The sequence below is a fragment of the Ahaetulla prasina genome, chromosome 18, assembly GCF_028640845.1.
Source record: "Ahaetulla prasina isolate Xishuangbanna chromosome 18, ASM2864084v1, whole genome shotgun sequence".
NCBI lineage: Eukaryota > Metazoa > Chordata > Lepidosauria > Squamata > Colubridae > Ahaetulla > Ahaetulla prasina.
In genome coordinates, this window is record NC_080556.1 from 4182308 (window position 1) to 4202663 (window position 20356).

The 20356-nt window shown below is 44.2% G+C and overlaps 1 protein-coding gene across 2 annotated transcripts; it reads left to right on the forward strand.

The window, feature by feature from the left end:
* The first annotated feature begins 657 nt into the window (after positions 1 to 657).
* Positions 658 to 18790, forward strand: SLC35E2B (solute carrier family 35 member E2B). 2 transcript variants are annotated; one of them, XM_058160946.1, is made up of 9 exons: positions 658 to 760; positions 6559 to 7040; positions 8826 to 8961; positions 10463 to 10590; positions 11898 to 12018; positions 12235 to 12288; positions 13002 to 13074; positions 14777 to 14922; positions 16262 to 18790. In XM_058160946.1, exons 2-9 carry the CDS (start codon positions 6692 to 6694, stop codon positions 16512 to 16514), a joined length of 1260 nt encoding a protein of 419 aa, XP_058016929.1. In that variant the 5' UTR covers positions 658 to 760; positions 6559 to 6691; the 3' UTR covers positions 16515 to 18790. The 2 variants fall into 2 exon arrangements, with proteins under 2 accessions (XP_058016929.1, XP_058016928.1); XM_058160945.1 differs by having other exon boundaries at positions 673 to 1097.
* Positions 18791 to 20356: the final 1566 nt, after the last annotated feature.

Below are 20356 nucleotides of genomic sequence, written 5' to 3' on the forward strand. Positions count from 1 at the left end.
ATAACACAATAACAGTTGCAAGGGACTTTGGAGGTCTTCTAGTCCAGCCCCCCTTCAAGCAGGCAACCCTATGCATGACAACAAATGGTTGACCAGTTTCTTCTTTAAAAACTTCCAGTGTTGGAGCATTCACAACTTCTGGAGGCAAGTTGTTCCACTGATTAATTGTTCTCACTGTCAGGAAATTTCTCCTTAGTTCTAGGTTGCTTCTCTCCTTGATTAGTTTCCATCCATTGCTTCTTATCCTGCCTTCAGGTGCTTGGGAAAATAGCTTGACTCCCTCTTCTTTGGGGCAGCCCCTGAGATATTGGAACACAGCTATCATGTCTCCCCTGGTCCTTCTTTTCATCAGACTAGACATACCCAGTTCCTGCCACAGTCTTAGAAGAAGAAAAAATAATTGTAAAGGTTACTCCAGCCTCATCTTTTCTTAAGGGGCATTTCTCAAAAAAAGAAAATTGCTTTTGGTAATCACTCAGGTTTGTTCTTTTCCTCACAGGGGAATGTGAGTCTCAAAAAAAAAAAGCGATTGGCATTTTACACATGCTCAAGAGAGTCATAATCACACACAAGTTAAATCTGACTGAGGCTCGTTGGTAATTTTTCTCTCGTCTTTTCTTTTTCTCCTCGCTTCTGGTTTGCTCCGCCCTGCCAAAGGAGGAGCAGATTGTGTGAGCAGGCCCACCTCCCTGACTGATGGAGGTAGCTCCCGTGATGGCTGCGGAAGAAGAAGAGAGGATCTGCCAGAGAACAGAGGCAGGTGTGTTTGTGTACAGGACAATCCGGGCACGATTGTTTTTGCTCTGCATTGCAAGTAGGGGGAATAATTTGCGATTGTGGGTTTGAAAGGGCTGTTCCGGAGACATTTGACAAGCTGACCTTTTCTGGCTGCACAACTGCAGAAGGAAATCGATTTAAGAACCAAAGACGACTTTGGATATCGTTCATTGTTGCTGTGGGCTGTGCGTTGCAGTTGTTTGTTCATGAAAGTAAATACTTTTGACAAAAGAGGCTTCATGGGAAGGGCTGTTGAATTTTGTTCCCGCCGAGAAAAGCGAACGGGGGTGCCTGAATTGCCATCAAGAGCTAGACAGACGGTACGTTGGGAATCATCCGAATGGATCCTTTTTTTTAAAAGAATTGTTTTACAGGAGCAATATAATGTGAATCACCTTGGCATAAACCTTTGTGCCCTGCTAATGCTAAGCCCAGTTAGATTCAGGGGAAAACCCCGAAAATTGAACTAATTGTCCAAACTTTTCATTATTTATGAATAAACTTGTGTTGTATCTTTAATCCCTTTGATCAGGTAAGAGATTTATAGTAAGGGAAGGGTTGATTAAAATATAGCGTGTATATCATTATGGCTAGGTTCCTGTACAGTATTTTAAAAAAAATATGAGAGCCATATGCATAATTGCCGTATTTTTGTTTATTTTCCATATTCCAGTGTATGTGCCCATTTGATTCTTTCTGTAACAGGACTATACTGTGAAAATTGACAGTGTTTATGTACACATCCCCAAACATAACATTGTCACTGTTATTGGCAGTTGTGCATGAAGCTTGCATGAATTCATAGTAACTGACGAGAGAGTTGTTACCATGTTGTCTTTAATGATATTAAGTAACAGAAGACGATTAAAAGGTTTCCCTTATCACAGCTCTGGCCTAAAAAAGTTCATTCTTGATCGATTTCCTTTTGATGTTTTCAGGGCTTGGAAAACCCCAAGAAAACAAAGGCAGTACTTTTTCCAGCTCTTTCATCACAGTTGTTCAATTTTTTTTTTTCCAAGGGCAGAGCTGGCTGCACAAAGGATCTTCATTTTGGCAAGTACCTTTGTACACCTGGACGTAAGGAAAGATAACGCACAGGGGAGAAAATGCCGTCTCAAACCAGAGAGACAAAATGCTGCCGGTTTTTAATCTCTCGGTACTTGTGGCTTTGATGTTGAAGGATGTGGTTGCACGTCTTGAAAACAGGCAGTTTTCAAAATTAGCAAAAGGTTCCCTATGTTGAGGGGTTCTTGGTCTCTCAGATTTTCTTGCAGACGTTTAGAATAGAATAGCATAACAGAGTTGGAAGGGACCTTGGAGGTCTTCTAGTCCAACCCCCTGCTTAGGCAGGAAATCCTACACCACTTCAGACAAATGGTTATCTTATCTCTTCTTTAAAACTTCCAGTGTTGGAGCATTCACAACTTCTGGAGGCAAGTTGTTCCACGGATTAATTGTTCTAACTATCTCCTTAGGTCTAGGTTGCTTCTCTCCCTGATCGGTTTCCGCCCATTGCTTCTTGTCCTGCCCTCAGGTGCTTTGGAGAATAGCTTGACTCCCTCTTCTTTGCGGCAACTCCTGAGATATTGGAACACTGCTATCATGTCTCCCTTGGTCCTTCTTTTCATTAAACTAGACCTACCCAGTTCCTGCAACCGTTCTTCCTATGTTTTCGCCTCCAATCCCCTAATCATCTTTGTTGCTCTTCTCTGCACTCTTTCTAGAGTCTCAACATCTTTTTGACATTGTGGTGACCAAAACTGGATGCAGGATTCCAAGTGTGGCCTTACCAAGGCATTATAAAGTGGTATTAACACTTCACGTGATCTTGATTCTATCTCTCTGTTGATGCAGCCCAGAACTGTGTTGGCTTTTTTGGCAGCTGCTGCACACGGCTGGCTCCTATTTAAGTGATTGTCCACTAGGACTCCAAGATCCCTCTCACAGTTACTACTATTGAGCGAGGTACCACCTATACTGTACCTGTGCATTTAGTTTTTCTTGCCTAAATGTAGAACCTTGCTTCTTTTCACCAATGAATTTCATTGTGTTAGATAGCACCCAATGTTCAAGTCTGCCAAGATCCTTCTTTATCTTGAGCCCATCTTCCGGAGTGTTGTCTATTCCTGCCAGTTTGGTGTCGTCTGCAAATTTGATGAGTTCCCCCTCTATTCCTTCCTCTAAGTCATGGATGAGGATGTTGAAGAGTACTGGGCCTGAATCAGAGCCTTCTAAGACAGAGTTTCATTACCCAACTAGGTAACATCATCAATGCTAGAAGGGAGCGGGGTTTGCTCTCTTTGTTATATACAGTTCAATCCAGTCAAAGGACTTTACACTGGATTGGACTGGATTGAACTGTATATAACCAGAGAGCAAACCCTTCTCCCTTGTAGCACTGATGATGATACCTAGTTGGGTAATGAAACATCTGCAAGGAAACAACCAAGCTCAGAGAGCACCAAAAACCCCTCATTTCAACCCTGAGCCCCAAATATTCTCCTTTATTAGTTCCCTGTGTTGCCAAATGTTGTATATATAACTTCCGGTTGAATAAACATGAAGTCTCTTGATTTTGGGACAAGCACAGACTGCTCTTTTCACCTTGAGTAAAAAAGCAGAAGGTTTTTACAGCCTGAATCATTTTAAATGGAATTCATTGCAGGAGAGAAAATGCTTTCTATACAGCATATCTTGAATAAACCTCCACTGGCTTTTTAAAAGGCTTTTTAAACGAGTGTTTTAATATATAATATAACAACGGAGTTGGAAGGGACCTTGGAGGCCTTCTAGTCCAACCCCCTGCCCAGGCAGGAAACCCTACACCATCTCAGTCAGATGGTTATCCAACGTCTTCTTAAAAATTTCCAGTGTTGGAGCATTCACAACTTCTGCAGGCAAGTCGTTCCACTTATTAATTGTTCTATCAGGAACTTTCTCCTTAGTTCTAAGTTGCTTCTTTCCTTGATCAGTTTCCACCCATTGCTTCTTGTTCTACCCTCAGGTGCTTTGGAGAATAGCTTGATTCCCTCTTCTTTGTGGCAGCCCCTGAGATATTGGAACACAGCTATCATGTCTCCACTAGTCCTTCTTTTTATTAGACATACCCAGTTTCTGCAACCATTCTTCATATGTTTTAGCCTCCAGTCCCCTAATCATCTTTGTTGCTCTTCTCTGCACTCTTTCTAGAGTCTCAACATCTTTTTTACATCGTGGCGACCAAAACTGGATGCAATATTCCAAGTGTGGCCTTACCAAGGCATTATAAAGTGGCACTAACACTTCACGTGATCTTGATTCTATCCCTCTGTTTATGCAGCCCAGAACTGTGTTGGCTTTTTTAGCAGCTGCTGCACACTGCTGGCTCATATCTAAATGGTTATCCACTAGGACTCCAAGATCCCTCTCACAGTTTCTACTATTGAGCAAGGTACCACATATACGGTACCGGTGCATTTTGGTTTTTTTGCCTAAATGTAGAACTTTACTTTTTTCACTGTTGAATTTCATTTTGTTAGATAGCGCCCAATGTTCAAGTCTGTCAAGATCTTTCTGTAACTTGAGCCTATCCTCTGGAGTGTTGGCTTTGTTACAGTCAGGTTTTTATTATAGTGTTGTTGTTTTTTTACAGCCAGGCAACTCCAGTGTAGCAAGTTATGCCCACCTTGTTCTTAATTTATTTTTTCCATTGGAGTGTAATTTCATTTGGGGCCAAGTGCGAGTGCCTTTAAAACTCTTTGGTGTTAAACTTTGAGCTTGGTTTTATCAATCTGCCCTCTGCTCCAGGGAGACATTGGCATGACGCACACCCAATCTTATTGATGGAACAGTCCCCTATCTTACTTTCCCATCTATTTTAATTTCTCTCTGCTTGTTTACTCCTTAACAGCCTCTCTGGTTGAATTTCATTGCAACGGAACTACAGTTTTATCTTCAGGTTTGGTATTCCGCTTTGCCGAGTGCACTAGACGTAGGTAGCCTGATTTTTGACGGAAAATCTGCTTTTGGCAATCACAAAACTGCTCCCTTTTTGATGTCCTTTTCTTAGAACTTGGGTGGAAGAGTTTATTTTTGGCAGGGATGGGCTTTGAATGATGTGGCAGCAGATCACACCCTGGATTTCTACTTCTTCCCCCCTAACCATTTGACACCCGGCCAGGCAAACCAATTTTAGCTTGTTAAGGCATCTATTTTCTTGGCTCTGGTTTTTGTGGGTTTTGGGAGAAGCCAGGATACCCCAGGGTTGAATATCTCCTGCTCTACAAATCTATTTTATCTGAAGCGGCAGGAGGGGTTTGGGGGAAAATTTAGAACAGGGTTTCTGCAGACCGGCGGCCAAGGGGGTGGTGTGGATTGGGTAAGGAAGTCTGGTCTAATGGGTGTCTGACGGGAGACTCTCTTTGAAGGAGAACTCGATGCATCATGGTGCAGCTTGTTCCACTGGCTGACAGCTTGAAGGTTTCCCTCCTGATGTCCAGCCAGACATTCTTTTTTGTTCAGGGTCTGGTTAGTCAGGCCCTTGGAGAATAAATCCCCCCCCAATTCTGTCTGAGGACCCCTCTTTTTTTTCTCAAAAGCCCCCCAGACAGAATTCCACAGGGTATGCCAGTTTGGTGAACCTCAGAACTCAGTTTATTTTGTTCATACTCTCATTCTTTTTTATTCTTTTTTTCATTCTTCCTTCCTTCCGTCCTCCCTCCCTCCTTTCCTTCCTTCCTCCCTTGTTCCTTCCTTCTTTCTTTCTTTCTTTCCTTCCTTCCTTCCACCCCATCTCTCCTTTCCTTCCTCCTTTCCTCTCTCGTTTCCTTTCTCCCTCCCTCTTTCCCTTGCTCCTCCCTTCCTTCCTCCCTCATTCCTTCTTTCTTTCCTCCCTCCCTCCTTCCTTCTTTCCTTCCTCCCTCCCTCCCTCCTCCCTCCCTCGCTTCTCCCTCCCTCCCTTCTTCCTTCTTTCTTTCTCCTCCTTTGTTTCCTCCCTCCTTCTTTCGTTCCTCCCCCTCTCTCCTTTCCTTCCTTCTTCCCTCCCTCCCTCGCTTCTCCCTCCCTCGCTTCTCCCTCACTCCCTTGTTCCTTCTTTCTTTCCTGCCTCCCTCCTTTGTTTCCTCCTTCCTTCTTTCCTTCCTCCCTCCCTCTCTCCTTTCCTTTCTTCCTCCCTCCCTTGCTCCATCCTTCCTTCTTATGATTCTTACAATTTATATTGATATTGTTTCCTGATTACTTATTTGACTATCATTAAGTGTTATGCCTTATGATTCTTGACGAATGTATGTTGCCTTTTTATGTACACTGAGAGCATATGCACCAAAGACAAATTCCTTGTGTGTCCAATCACACTTGGCCAATAAAGAATTCTATTCTATTCTATTCTATTCTATTCTATTCTATTCTATTCTATTCTATTCTATTCTATTCTATTCTATTCCATTCCATTCCATTCCATTCCATTCCATTCCATTCTATTCCTTGTTCTGTTCTATTCTATTCTATTCTATTCCATTCCATTCCATTCTATTCCATTCCATTCTATTCCTTGTTCTGTTCTGTTCTGTTCTGTTCTGTTCTGTTCTGTTCTGTTCTATTCTATTCTATTCCATTCTATTCCATTCCATTCCATTCCATTCCATTCCATTCCATTCCATTCCTTGTTCTGTTCTATTCTATTCTATTCTATTCTATTCTATTCTATTCTATTCTATTCTATTCTATTCTATTCTATTCTACTCTACTCTACTCTACTCTACTGTACTCTACTCCTTCATCCATCCATCCATTCATTCATTCCAGACAACGGAGCGACGTATGACCAAATGCACCTGAAGCTCTTCGTAAGCCAAGGAGATTTGGAGGGCCCCCCCACTCAAGTTCGAGGGCTCCGCTTTGGCAGTTGAGCATCGGGCCAGACCTCGCCTCCCCGAACATGGCCACCCTAACCAGCAGCTCCACTTTGGACCCGTCCACCTCCAGCCCTTCCGCCTCCCTCGCTCTGCCTCTGTTGGACGACAAACCCAAAGCCAAAAACCTCTTCCAGTTGGGCTCCCTCTTCCATAGCCGGAGCGAACGCTTCGTCATCGCCCGGAGCGACAGCGTGCCGGAAGAAAACGTCCTGAAGATCACCATTACGGAGACCACCGTGATTGAGTCGGACCTGGGCATCTGGAGTTCTTACGCTCTCACCTACCTCACTCTCTGGTTCTTCTTCAGCTTCTGCACTCTCTTCCTGAATAAGTACATCTTGTCGCTGCTGGAAGGGGAGCCGAGTATGTTAGGTAAGTAACCGCGTTCGTTTTGGCTGGCTTAGGGAATTTTGGCGGTCGAAGTCCACCCGTCTTAAACTTGCCCACTTGAGACGCACCAGTTGTCCTTGGGTGCCGAAAATTAGCACCGTCGTTCTCTCCGTTCTTGAGATTCCTGAGCTCTTCTTCCTTCTTTAGGGGTAACGGCTTTGTTTGTTCCCTCTGCCATCCGCCTGGTAAACTTGCAAGATTTGTCTCTCTTGCCGTGTACATGTATAGCAATAGCACTTAGACTTATATACCGCTTTAGCGGTTTATGGAGTCAACCTATTGCCCTCAACAATCTGGGTCCTCATTTTACTGACCTCGGAAGGATGGAAGGCTGAGTTTATCTTGAGCCAGTCAGTCAGGATCGAACTGCTGGCAGTGGGCAGAGTTTAGCTTGCAATCCTGCATTCTAACCACTGGGAGGGAGGAAAGGAGGAAGGCATTCATTTTACCCACTAAGAGGTTTACAGAGTCAGCATCTTGCCCCCAACAATCTAGGTCCTCATTTTACCGACCTTGGAAGGATGGAAGGCTGAGTCGGTCAGCATCGAACTGGTGGCAGTAGGCAGATTTAGCCTGCAACACTGCGTTCTAACCACTGAGAGGGTGGCAGGGAGGATTAAATTTAGCCACTAAGAGGATTACAGAGTCAGCCTCTTGCCCCCAACAATCTGGGTCCTCATTTTACCGACCTCGAAAGGCTGGAAGGCTGAGTCAATCTGGAGCCTGGTGAGATTCGAACTGCCAAACTGCAGTCAGTCAGCAGAAGGAACTTGCAGTGCCGCACTCTAACCACTGTGCCACTGTCGGTATACATCCGAACTAGACGGCGTTGTTTCTCCTTGTCATATGATATACGTGGGTACATGCATAATTTTGTATTTATTTATCTTGTCATGTTTATGTAGTGTATATTGGAGGTGGAGACCCTTTGAGAGCTGTTTAATTGCATTTTAATACATGCTGCTTATATTCAAAGTGACAATAAAGTAGTCTAGTCTAGTCTAAGCCTAAATTAGACTTCATACAGAAGCCTAAACACATTGAAAAATCTTCCCTGCCTGTGTCTTTTCCACCGATCACAGCTGAAATGGGTCTCTTGCCATCGGAAAAATAACCTGACCCTTGTGATTGTAAAAACCTAGCAGTCGAATAACAGAATTGGAAGGGACCTTGGAGGTCTTCTAGTCCAACCCCCTGCTCGAGCAGGAAGCCCTATACCATTCCAGACAAATGGTCGTCCAATCTCTTCTTAAAAACCTCCAGGGTTGGAGCAATCACAACTTCTGGAGGCAAGTCGTTCCACGGATTCATTGTTCTAACTGTCGGGAAATTTCCCCTTGGTTCACACACTCACCTCAGTTCAGTATATTTATTTATGCATTTATTTCTGAAGAACGCCTTAAATTCGGGAGACGGAAAGCGGTACCTAGCATTCTTTTCTCCCATTTTTTTTACCCCCTTAACGAACAACCCTGCGAGGTAGGCAAGGCTGAGAGATTTGGTCTGGCCCCAAAGCTATTCAGCAGACTTCCTTCCATAGCTGGGGTGAATCTGAACTCGAGTCTCAACGCCTTTGCCATTACCCCACACTGGCCCAGAACCCAGCTTTAATCCATTCACCAGAATGACAGCAAATGTTTTAACATCTGACCAACTTGAGTTCGACTCTGTACATATCGTAGTTTGTCCTCTTGCTGGAAGGGGGAAACATCAGGCCACTTTTTGTCCGGGTATCCTAATTTTAGGCATCTCTGTTTTTTTTCCCAGGAGCCGTTCAGATGCTATCCACCACCTTCATTGGCTGCATTAAAATGTTCGTCCCTTGCTGTCTTTATCAGCACAAGACACGTCTCTCCTACCCTCCAAATTTCATCATGATTATGCTTTTCGTTGGCTTGATGCGGTAAGCCCTGGGCATACATTTGGAGAAACTGAGTCGCTTCTTCATTGGTGGATGCCTGCCTTTCTTGCCCCCCCCCCCAAAAAAATCCAGATCAAAAGCTAAATGAGGGAAATGACAAAAAAGAAATAGAAAACCCAGATAACGCCAGAGTAAATGGAAAAGGGGGATGTGTGTGGGGTAAGAAAGAAGACTATAAACGTAAATGTACAACTATGAAGTGATAGATTGGGTAAAATGGAAAAGAAAACATACGAAGAACGGTTGCAGGAACTCGGTATGTCTAGTCTGATGAAAAGAAGGACTAGAGGAGACATGATAGCAGTCTTCCAATATCTCAGGGGCTGCCCCAAAGAAGAGGGAGTCAAGCTATTCTCCAAAGCACCTGACGGCAGGACAAGAAGCAATGGGTGGAAACTAATTAAGGAGAGAAGCAACTTAGAACTAAGGAGGAATTTCCTGACAGTTAGAACAATTAATAAGTGGAACAACTTGCCTCCAGAAATTGTAAATGCTCCAACACTGGGAGTTTTTAAAAAAATGTTGGATAATCATTTGTCTGAAATGGTGTAGGGTTTCTTGCCTGGGCAGGGGGTTGGACTAGAAGGCCTCCAAGGTCCCTTCCAACTCTGTTATTATTATTATAAATTGAAAAGAAAATGTATATTATTACAGAATCGGAGTTGCTCGGATACCAAATAAGGGAAATATTATACAACAAAGAAGAAAGAAAGAAGAGAGGGATAAGAGGGTAAGATAGAGGAGGAGGAGGAAAGAGAGGAATGGACGAAAGGGGAAAGAGAGGAAGTTAGGATAGGGGACAAGAGTAGAAGAAAAGGTGAGAAAGGAGGAAAAGAGGGGAGGAGTGGGGGGCGAGGAAGGAGAGGAGGAGGAAGAAAGGAGAGGCAAGGAGGGGAAAGCGGAGAAGAAGGTTGGTTGTGAAATGAGGGGAAAGAAAGAGTAGAAGAGCAACCCCTAATGTGATTAAAATGTTTTATTTTTGTGCTTTCTTCAGAAAAAATATGTATGACTATTTATGGACAAGAGAATGTACATTTACGATATGTGTCTAAGAAAAGAAAAAATAAAGAACTTTTTTTTTAAAAAAAAAGTAAAAATCCAAATCAGTGTTCTCCCCCCCAGAGAAAACTAAGTTAATTTTTTTTTAATATTCGCGTTTTTGGAGGATTCCTCTGAGACAAACATTGGAGAATTTCCTTTTTAATCTGCTTTTGCGTTAACTTTTTTTAAAAAGCCAGTTTTCTCCAACTTCGAGTTTTTCAGGTGTTTCTATAATTCGCTGTATAGATCAACTGGGGGGAAAAACTCACAGATTTATAGATTTAAAAGTACTGGATAAAACTAAAATCTTCCATTGCTAACAGCTTTGTTTTCCTTCTGGAAACGTTTTGGGGTGAAAGAAGAAAATAGGTGCTGCTGGGTGTTTTGGCTGCTGCAAAGTTAAACTGCCTTTCCCCCCCCCCCACCCCTTGCTTCTTCTCAGGTTTGCAACTGTGGTTTTGGGACTTGTCAGCTTGAAGAACGTGGCCGTTTCCTTTGCCGAGACTGTGAAGAGCTCAGCACCCATTTTTACCGTTATTATGTCGCGCATGATTTTAGGAGAATACACCGGTACGTTTTGCTGAAATCAATATACCTCAAACCAGGGGTGAAATATAAAATTTGTTATTACCAGTTCTGTGGGCGTGGCTTGGAGGGGTGTAATGTGACTGGGTGGACGTGGTTGAAGAGGTTGTAAAAAAAAATGCTTTTAAAAGCCTCTGATGATCAGGCAACTCAGCTGGGATCGCCAGAGGAAAAAAAAGCTTTTAAATAATAATGATGATAAGAATAATAATAATAATAATAATAATAATAATAATAATAATAATAATAATAATAATAATAACAACAACAACTTCAGAGGATAATTAGAACTGCAGAAAAAATAATTGCTACCAACTTGCCTTCCATTGAGGACCTGTATACTGCACGAATCAAGAAGAGGGCCGTGAAAATATTTGCAGATCCCTCGAATCCTGGACATAAACTGTTTCAACTCCTACCCTCAAAACGACGCTATAGAGCACTGCACAACAGAACAACTAGACACAAGGACAGGTTTTTCCCGAAGGCCATCACTCTGCTAAACAAATAATTTCATCAACACTGTCAGACTATTTACTGAATCTGCACTACTATTAATCTTCTCATAGTTCCCATCACCAATCTCTTTCCACTTATGACTGTATGACTATAACTTGTTGCTGGCAATCCTTATGATTTATATTGATATATTGATCATCAATTGTGTTGTAAATGTTGTACCTTGATGAAGGTATCTTTTCTTTTATGTACACTGAGAGCATATGCACCAAGACAAATTCCTTGTGTGTCCAATCACACTTGGCCAATAAAAAATTCTATTCTATTCTATTCTATTCTATTCTATTCTATTCTATTCTATTCTATTCTAATAATAATAATAATAATAATAATAATAATAATAATAATAATAATAATAATAATAATAATAATAATATTTTAATTTGTATACCGCCCTTCTCCCAAAGGACTCAGGGCGGTGAACAGCCATAGAAAAACAACAATCAAAACACACAATACAAATAAAACAATAGTTAAAAAACTTATTAAATTTGGCCCAAATTTAAAATACATTTAAAAACCCAAAAAACTAATTAAGAATTAAAACCCATAAAACATCTAAAAATTCTATGCCAGTCCCGCGCGGACAAATAAATAGGTCTTAAGCTCGCGGCGGAAGGGTTCTGACGATCCCAGCTGATCGCCAGAACCTTTTAAAAGCATTTTTTTTTTTTACAACCTCTTCTGCCGAAGTCTTTGAACCGGCGGTTGTTTCTTACGCTTCTCTTCCTTTGTTCTCTTCTGACTTCTGGTTCTGTCCCAAATTGTCCCAGGGCTGTTTGTGAATCTCTCTCTAGTCCCAGTGATGGGCGGACTGGCCTTGTGCACCGCGACCGAACTGAGTTTCAACATCCTCGGCTTCTCGGCGGCCTTGTCGACCAATATCATGGACTGGTAGGCATTGCAGAAGCTCAAAGCGGGGGAAATTTGCACAAAGGGGTTCAGCCGACAAACCGCTTCTCTCCTGGCTTTATCTAGAGAGTGGAATTATATCTAGGAAACATCTGCATAGTTATTTTTAGCTCTTCTGGGCAGTTCTTCCCCTTGCGCTCTTGGTAATTTCCATTCAACCTTTGAAATGAACTTGGCTTCCTTCTCCTTTTTTTGCAGTTTGCAGAACGTTTTCTCCAAAAAGCTGCTGAGCGGGGACAAATACCGTTTCTCGTAAGTATCTGGCAGGGGTGAAATTCAAATTATTATTTTTTTACTACCGGTTCTGTGGGTGTGGCTTGGCGGGCGTGGCAGGGGAAGGATACTGCAAAATCCCCATTCCCACCCCACTCCAGGGGAAGGATGCTGAAAAATCCCCATTCCCACCCCACTCTGGGACCAGCCAGAGGTGGTATTTGCCGGTTCTCGAAACTACTCAAAATTTCCACTACCCGGTTCATCGAACTACTCAAACTTTCCGCTGCCGGTTCTCCAGAACCTGCTGGATTTCACCCCTGGTATCTGGTCATTAAAGCTTTGCACGATTTAACAGAAGCTTTGGCAGTGGTGCGGTGGCCTAGAGGTGGAGCTCTCGCCTCACAATCAGGAGGCTGTGGGTTCGATCCTAAGTAGAGGCAGATATTTCTCTCTCTGGCCACAACGAGAATATATCTGCTGAACAAAACTCAACACTGGCGACAGGAAGGGCATCGGGCCAGTAAAAAACACTCTGCTAGCTCCGTTCAGTTGCTCAGACTCCACCCCTCAAGGGATTATAGGATCGTTAAAAGGAGATGATGATGATTTAACAGAAGCTTAGCTTCATTACATTACATTAATTTCCTCAGGTGACCCTTCAAGACCCCAGAATAATTGTTTGGTTCACTTCATTCATTCCTTTTCCTTCCCCCTCTCCTTTTTTTCTTCCTTTTTCTTTTCTTTTGCAGTGCTCCTGAGCTTCAGTTCTACACCAGTGCAGCTGCTGTGATCATGCTTATTCCGGCTTGGGTCTTTTTCATGGTGAGATATTCCCCCTCCCCCTCCCCACACACACATACACACCGTCTGGGAATGAGGTGGCGTGTTGCTGTTTATCAAACAGGCCACAACTGAGATTTTGGCTTGCAGTGTAGAAATGCAGGTTTGGGGAATGTTGTGAATGGTTGCAAGTTATAAGCTGACATTCGGCAGGTGGGGCCCAAACTGAGTGGAACAGCCATTTTTCCCTTTTCTGACTGCCTTTTTTGCTCAGGTGTTCTTTCCTTCCTTCCTTCCTTCCACCCTCCGTCTCTCCCTTCCTTCCTTCTCCATTTTTCCTGTTCTCATCTACCTACTTTGCTTCCTTTCTTCCCCCTTTTTCCTGTTCTCACCTTCCTTTCTTCCTTCCTTCTTTCCTTCCCATCTCTTCCTTCCTTCCCCCTTTTTCCTGTTCTCATCTTCCTTCCTTCCTTAATTCTTCCCTCCCTCCATCCCTCCCTCCTTCCCTTCCTTCCTTTCCCTTTTCCTGTTCCTTCCTTCCTTCCTTCCTTCTCCCTTTTTCCTGTTCTAACCTACCTACCTTCCTTCCTTCTCATCTCTTCCTTCCTTCCCCCTTTTTCCCATTCTCATCTTCCTTCCTTCCTTCCTTCCTTCCTTCCTCTCTCCCTCCCTCCCTCCTTCCCTTCCTGCCTTTCCCTTTTCCTCTTCCTTCCTTCCTTCCTTCCTTCCTTCCTTCCTTCCTTCCTTCCTCTCTCCCTCCCTCCCTCCTTCCCTTCCTGCCTTTCCCTTTTCCTCTTCCTTCCTTCCTTCCTTCCTTCCTTCCTTCCTTCCTTCTCCCTTTTTCCTGTTCTAACCTACCTACCTTCCTTCTCATCTCTTCCTTCCTTCCCCCTTTTTCCCATTCTCATCTTCCTTCCTTCCTTCCTTCCTTCCGTCCTTCCTTCCTTCCTTCCTCTCTCCCTCCCTCCCTCCTTCCCTTCCTGCCTTTCCCTTTTCCTCTTCCTTCCTTCCTTCCTTCCTTCCTTCCTTCCTTCCTTCCTTCCTTCCTTCCTTCCTTCCTTCCTTCCTTCCTTCCTTCTCCTTTTTCCTGTTCTAACCTACCTACCTTCCTTCCTTCCTTCTCATCTCTTCCTTCCTTCCCCCTTTTTCCCATTCTCATCTTCCTTCCTTCCTTCCTTCCTCCCTCCCTCCCTCCCTCCCTCCCTCCTTCTCTTCCTTCCTTTCCCTTTTCCTGTTCTCTCCCCTCCCTCTCTGCCCCCTCCGTTCTTCCGTGCATTCTTGCATCCTTTCTTCATCTCTCCCATTTCTTTCTCTTCACCTCTTTTTCTTCCTTTCTCCTGCTCTTTCCTTTTTTCCTCCTTTTTCTTCCAGCCGTCTGCTGGGAGGAGGGGAAAAAACGTCCCTCTTGATCGACATAACTATATGCTTGATATGTAGATAGATAGATAGATAGATAGATAGATAGATAACATATAGATAACATATAGATAATCTATATGTTTGACATAACTATACGCTTGAAAACGACCTAACGCTCAGCCTTTGTGTTGCCAGCCCCAGGTTGATAAAGGGTTGCCTCCTTCAGCACTCCCATGGTCTTTACACACAACTGGGAGAAAACAGGGCAGACCTCTCTGCTTTGCATTCCGGAAGGGTCTCGAATTGAGCTCCTGGCGCTGCCGCCCTTTTAACCTCCTGCCCTCTCCTTCTCTTCCGTTTCATTCCTTCTCTTCCCGCCTGAAAGGATATGCCGGTGATCGGGAAAAGTGGGCGGAGTTTCCAGTACAACCAGGACATCGTGGTGTTGCTCCTGATGGACGGAGTGCTATTCCACCTCCAGAGTGTCACCGCTTACGCGTTGATGGGAAAGATTTCCCCTGTAACTTTCAGGTAAAAAACAAACAAACAAACCCCAGAAATACCATAGGGTTATCATGAGATAAGAAGCAAGACAGAGTGGTGCGGTAGCCTAGAGGTGGAGCTCTCGCCTCACAATCAGGAGGCTGTGAGTTCGATCCTAGGTAGAGGCAGATATTTCTCTCTCCGGGCACAATAAGAATATAACTGCTGAGCAAAACTCCTCATCGGCGACAGGAAAGGCATCCAGCCAGTAAACACTCTGCTAGCTCCATTGAGTTGAGGCAGATATTTCTGTATCTGGGCACAATGAGAATATAGCTGCTGAACAAAACTCCGCATCGACAACAGGAAGGGCATCCGGCCAGATTCCTGTTTAGCTCCCATTTAGCATGGCCTTCCCAGTCCCGAGACTCTCTTGGGGCAGCTGGACTACAGCACCCATCATCCCTAGCCGTACCGCAAGGGCTGTAAGCTTCTCTGGTTTTGCCAATGCTGCTTACCATCGTGCACAGCAAGAGAGTAACAGCTGAAGGGTTGTTTCTCTTTTCTCTTTTCATGTATTCAACTTTGCAGTAAGTTTTCTGAGGTTCAGTGGTGATCCGGGGTGAAATGTAAGAAGAAGAGGTTGTAGAAAAAATACTTTTAAAAGGCTCTGGCGATCCCAGCTGAGTTGCCTAATCGTCAGAGGCTTTTGTTTTCTTTTAAAAGCATTTTTTTTTGCTGAAGAGGTTGTAGAATAAATGCTTTTAAACGGCTCTGATGATCCCAGCTGAGCCACGCGATCATCAGAGGCTTTTTTTCCTTTTAAAAGCATTTTTTTCTTCAGCCAAAGAAAAAATGCTTTTAAAAGTTAAAAAAAAAAACCTCTGACGATCGCGCGGCTCAGCTGGGCATGGGGGTGGGCAGGGATTTTTGCTACCAGTTCTCCGAACCACTCGCCACAATTGCTACCAGATTGGGCGATCCAGTCCGAACCAGGAGCATTTCACCCCTGCTTTGATCCAAACCAGAATCTCCTCCTATTCCTACCTATAATTTATACACACTTTTTTTTTTTTTTTTTACATTTATACCCCGCCCTTCTCCGAAGACTCAGGGCGGCTTACAGTGTATAAGGCAATAGTCTCATTCTATTTGTATATTTTTACAAAGTCAACTTATTGCCCCCCCAACAATCTGGGTCCTCATTTTACCTACCTTATAAAGGATGGAAGGCTGAGTCAACCTTGGGCCGGGCTTGAACCTGCAGTAATTGCAGGCTTCTGTGTTCTTAATAACAGGCCTTACCAGCCTGAGCTATCCGGCCCCTTGAGTATGAAATCACTCCAGTTTTCTCAGTCTCCTCCTGTTTTCCTCTACTTCCCTCCAGTGTGGCCAGCACGGTGAAGCACGCCCTGTCCATCTGGCTCAGCATTATTGTCTTTGGGAACAAGATCACTAGTCTCTCGGCTGTCGGGACGGTGCTGGTGATCATCGGAGTCCTGCTGTATAACAGAGCCAAGCAGCACCAGCAGGAAAGCCTCCGGAATCTGGTGGGGACAGCCGCAACCCCCCAACCGTCTCCGGCGATCAAGGAAGACTCCGAGCCTCTCCTCTCCAAAGACCCCTGTCCGTTTGAATGAAACCACCGTCCGCATCTCAGCCGTTCATTTTGCTACGCGGAAGTTTAGAAGAAGGACATTGTTTCTCTCTCTCTCTCTCTCTCTCTCTCTCTCAAAGCTCTTGGTGATTCCCCCACCCCCAAGACCCATCACGCTCGCAAGCCGGGGCCTGCTATGATAAGGAAAACGGGTGTAGAGACCCAGGTGAGAATCGCGAGCATCGAATGGAAGAGTCCTTCCTAAGACTTTTTGTGCTCTGCCGTCCGTTATATTCGAAAAGTGTCTTGAAAGACACTTTTGGTCCATTCATTCCCCCAGACCGATGTGAAATCCAGCCGAGTTTGCCATTGTCCAAAGGGGAACAAAACCCAGCCGGATCCCCACGTTGGCCACCACTACAGTGGTCCAAACTCCCAAAGCTGGAGAAGACTCGGCTTCCGGAGTCTCAAAAATCGCCAAAACGTCCCTTGCTGGGAACAGCAGGATCTGACAACCACCAGCGTGGGCGCATGTCACACATGCAACAGGTCTTCCGTCCTAGGACATCCTTTGCTAGGTCTGAGTTCCAGAACGTCACTCTCTGGATGAAACCCTTCTGAAGATATTCCGATGAGAAGTCATCAGCAATTTTTGACCCACGGCAGCCTCTTAGCTCGCCTCCATGCCGACCAAGCTAAAATTTCAGCTTCCCCTCCCCCCACCCAAGAGTGGACCATATTGACTTGGTTTGGGGGGGGGATAGAGCTGAGAAATATTTTTGCACAGATGGCAAAGAAGAGGCTGCTTTTGATATTTCTTTTATTTTGTTTTCCGTGCCGTTGAGGGCTTGCAATAAACCCCCCAGCCGACCTTCCAAATCGGGATGCCCTGCTAATAGCAATCAAGAAGTGATTTGGGGAAAGGCACACTTAGAAATGCCTGTTTCTAGCTTCTTCTGAGTTTTAAGACTGGAGACATCTCGGGATTGTAAAAACCAGGAGGAAAAAATGGTGCATTGCGTATTGTCCTGGATCATGTGCGGTGCGATGCCTCTTAGCAATCAAATTAGCCAAAAAGCTGCTGGAGACGTAAATTGAGGTTTCACGGAGCCAAGAGTTTTAAAACTCGACGCATTCGGGATCGTAAAAACGAGGAGAAAAAAAAAATTGTGCATTGCGTATTGTCCTGGATCATGTGGTGTTTAGCAATCAGATAACCCCCCCCAAAAAAAAAAAACTGATGGAGAAGGAAATGAGATTTCACAGAGCAAAAGCCTCTCAAAATAATGTCTGGAAATCCCATTAGGTGTTTTTGGGAAGCTGCCTTTATGTCAGCTCATCTCCGTCTAGATTAGTTTTGCTACTCTGGGACCACTGAGGTAATTCCCTCCTAGTTAACGACAAATCCATCCAGGTCTTTGTGGCTTCGGTATTGATAGCCCAGGACTGCTCATGGGCTGTTAGCAATTTCGTTGGAAATAAAAACCACTGAGCCCATGAACTGAGCAGCTTGACGCTCTGAGCCTATATTGATTGCGCTACAATCCGTCTGTACGAAACGTGGTCAGATATTCATCGCAGGGGGGGAAAAATAATGTTTATCCTCAGCACGTTAATATATTTTTAATTTCAGAGTGGGGGGAAAAAAGCCTATTCCACGTTTCCTGACTTGTCAGCCCGTGGCACCTAAATTGGCTGCCCCCACTCCGAATGTTTTTCTCTCGTCCTTCCCACCCCCAACTCAGTTTCGTTAGTCTTTGTGCGGAAAAAAAATGGGTACCTCCAACAATGCTTTCTGTTAAACTATGAGGAGCACTTGGACTTTGGATGCCGAGTTTCTCAGGCAGAACGGTCTGCCTGCTATTTGTCTCTCCAAAACGCCGACATGATTTTCTCTTGTCCTGGGCATACTTGAAAGGCAAAACATTTTTTTTACAGGTGCTTGTGTGTTGGGGCCAAAATCGTCCGTATCTCAGATGCCAAGATAAGACGGCAAAGAGTTTGGAGACTGGTTTAAGAACGGGGTGTGCTCTTGCTTATAAGCCACTTGGCATCATTCCGACGACCACTTTAAAATCTTGACTAGAGACCAATCCTGTGGATAGCATTTCATGACCTGTGTAAGACAACAAATCATTTAGAATTTGCTTGATGTAGGGAATTTCTCCCCCCCACTCCAAAAAAAAAAAGAAAAGAAAATTAATTCAGGTGTAATCCTGTATCTGTTTTCTTCTCAGAAGTTCTGCATCAAAACATTAAACGTCACTGAAGGGGCATCTGTTTTCCTCTTTGGTTTATATGATCGTCAACCTGTGTTGTTTTTGTAGCGAGAAGTCATACGGTATTGAATTAAAAGTAAAGTTGTGCAGAGCTGATGGGTGAACCACTATGGATATGCTGCCGGTCGAAATGAAAACGGAAGCTGTAACCCACCCACCCCCTTGTCGCTCAGAAAGCTATTTGAAAACACACAACACTTCCAGCTTGCTGCTTGTGTGTGTGTGTATGTGTGAACCTGCTTTTTTGGCTGTTTTGTCTTAGGCTTGTCCTTGACTTTCAACAGTTCCTTTAGTGACCAAAGTTACAATGGCACGGAAAAAGATGATTGATGAACCATTTTTCACACATGAGACCCTTTGGTCACATGATTCCCCTTGGTCACATGATCAAAATTCAGACACATGGAAATTGATTGATTGATTATTCAAATTTTTATACCGCCCTATCTCCCAAAGGACTCAAGGCAGTTTACAGCCTAATAAAAACATAAAAGTAAATACAAGTTAAAAACAACATTTAAAAAACTTATTAAATTAGGCCAAATTTAAAACTGTCGTTAAAATAGTACAAACCCCATTTAAAAACTAAATTTAAAACTAAAAGCCTAGGCCAGCCCTGCACAAATAAATAGATGTGTCTTAAGCTCGCGGCGGAAGGTTCGAAGGTCAGGAAGTTGGCGGAGTCCTGGGGGAAGTTCATTCCAGAGGGTGGGAGCCCCCACAGAGAAGGCCCTTCCCCTGGGTGTCGCCAGTCGGCACTGCCTAGCTGATGGCACCCTGAGGAGTCCCTCTCTGTGAGAGCGTACGGGTCGGTGGGAGGCAATCGGTGGCAGTAGGGGGTCCCGTAAACAACCCGGCCCTGTGCCATGGAGCGCTTTAAAGGTGGTAACCAAAACCTTGACTCATATTTATGACGGTTGCTGTGGGTGTGGGGGTGTCATCTGATCCCCTTTTGCGACCTGACCAGCGAAGTCAACGGGGAAGCCGGATTCGCCTAATCACCGTGGCAAGAAAGGTCGTAAAACGGGGGCAAAACTCACTTAACATCCATCCCACTTAGCCACTTAGGAAAATTCGTGATCACCTATGGTCGTAAGTCAAGGACTACCTGTGAAATGCTTTAGGTTGGTGTTTTGCCAGCTGTGGCAACTTTGAAATGTGTGGACTAAGCCGCTGGGGAATTTTGGGAATTGGAAGTCCACTTATCTTTAAATTGCCAGATTTTTGGGTGTGGGATTGTAAATATTTTATTTTGGAGGGTATTTTAAAACAGGGGTCTCCAACCTTGGCAACTTTAAGCCTGGCGGACTTCAACTCCCAGAAATCTGGGAGTTGAAGTCCGCCAGGCTTAAAGTTGCCAAGGTTGGAGACCCCTGTTTTAAAAGTTTTTTAAAAAGTTGGATTCTTGCAACCGCTTTCTTTGACTAAGTAGCCTAAGGACAATTCCTGAATTTCTCCATTGTGGTTGATTGCACAGTCCTTGGCAGGGGTGATCGCGCACACTTTAAAATCTTCAGCACAAAAGTTTATGCGAGTTTTTTTTTTTCTATATTTGAGTTTTTGAGCAACCCTGATAAGAAGGAGAAAAGACAGTCGACGAGCTCGG

Coding starts and splice junctions, on each gene's coding strand:
- SLC35E2B (XM_058160946.1), top strand. CDS start 6,692: ATGGCCACCCTAACCAGCAGCTCCACTTTGGACCCGTCCACCTCCAGC. Junction 7,041..8,825: donor AGGGGAGCCGAGTATGTTAG/GTAAGTAACCGC, acceptor TTTTTTTCCCAG/GAGCCGTTCAGATGCTATCC. Junction 8,962..10,462: donor CTTTTCGTTGGCTTGATGCG/GTAAGCCCTGGG, acceptor GCTTCTTCTCAG/GTTTGCAACTGTGGTTTTGG.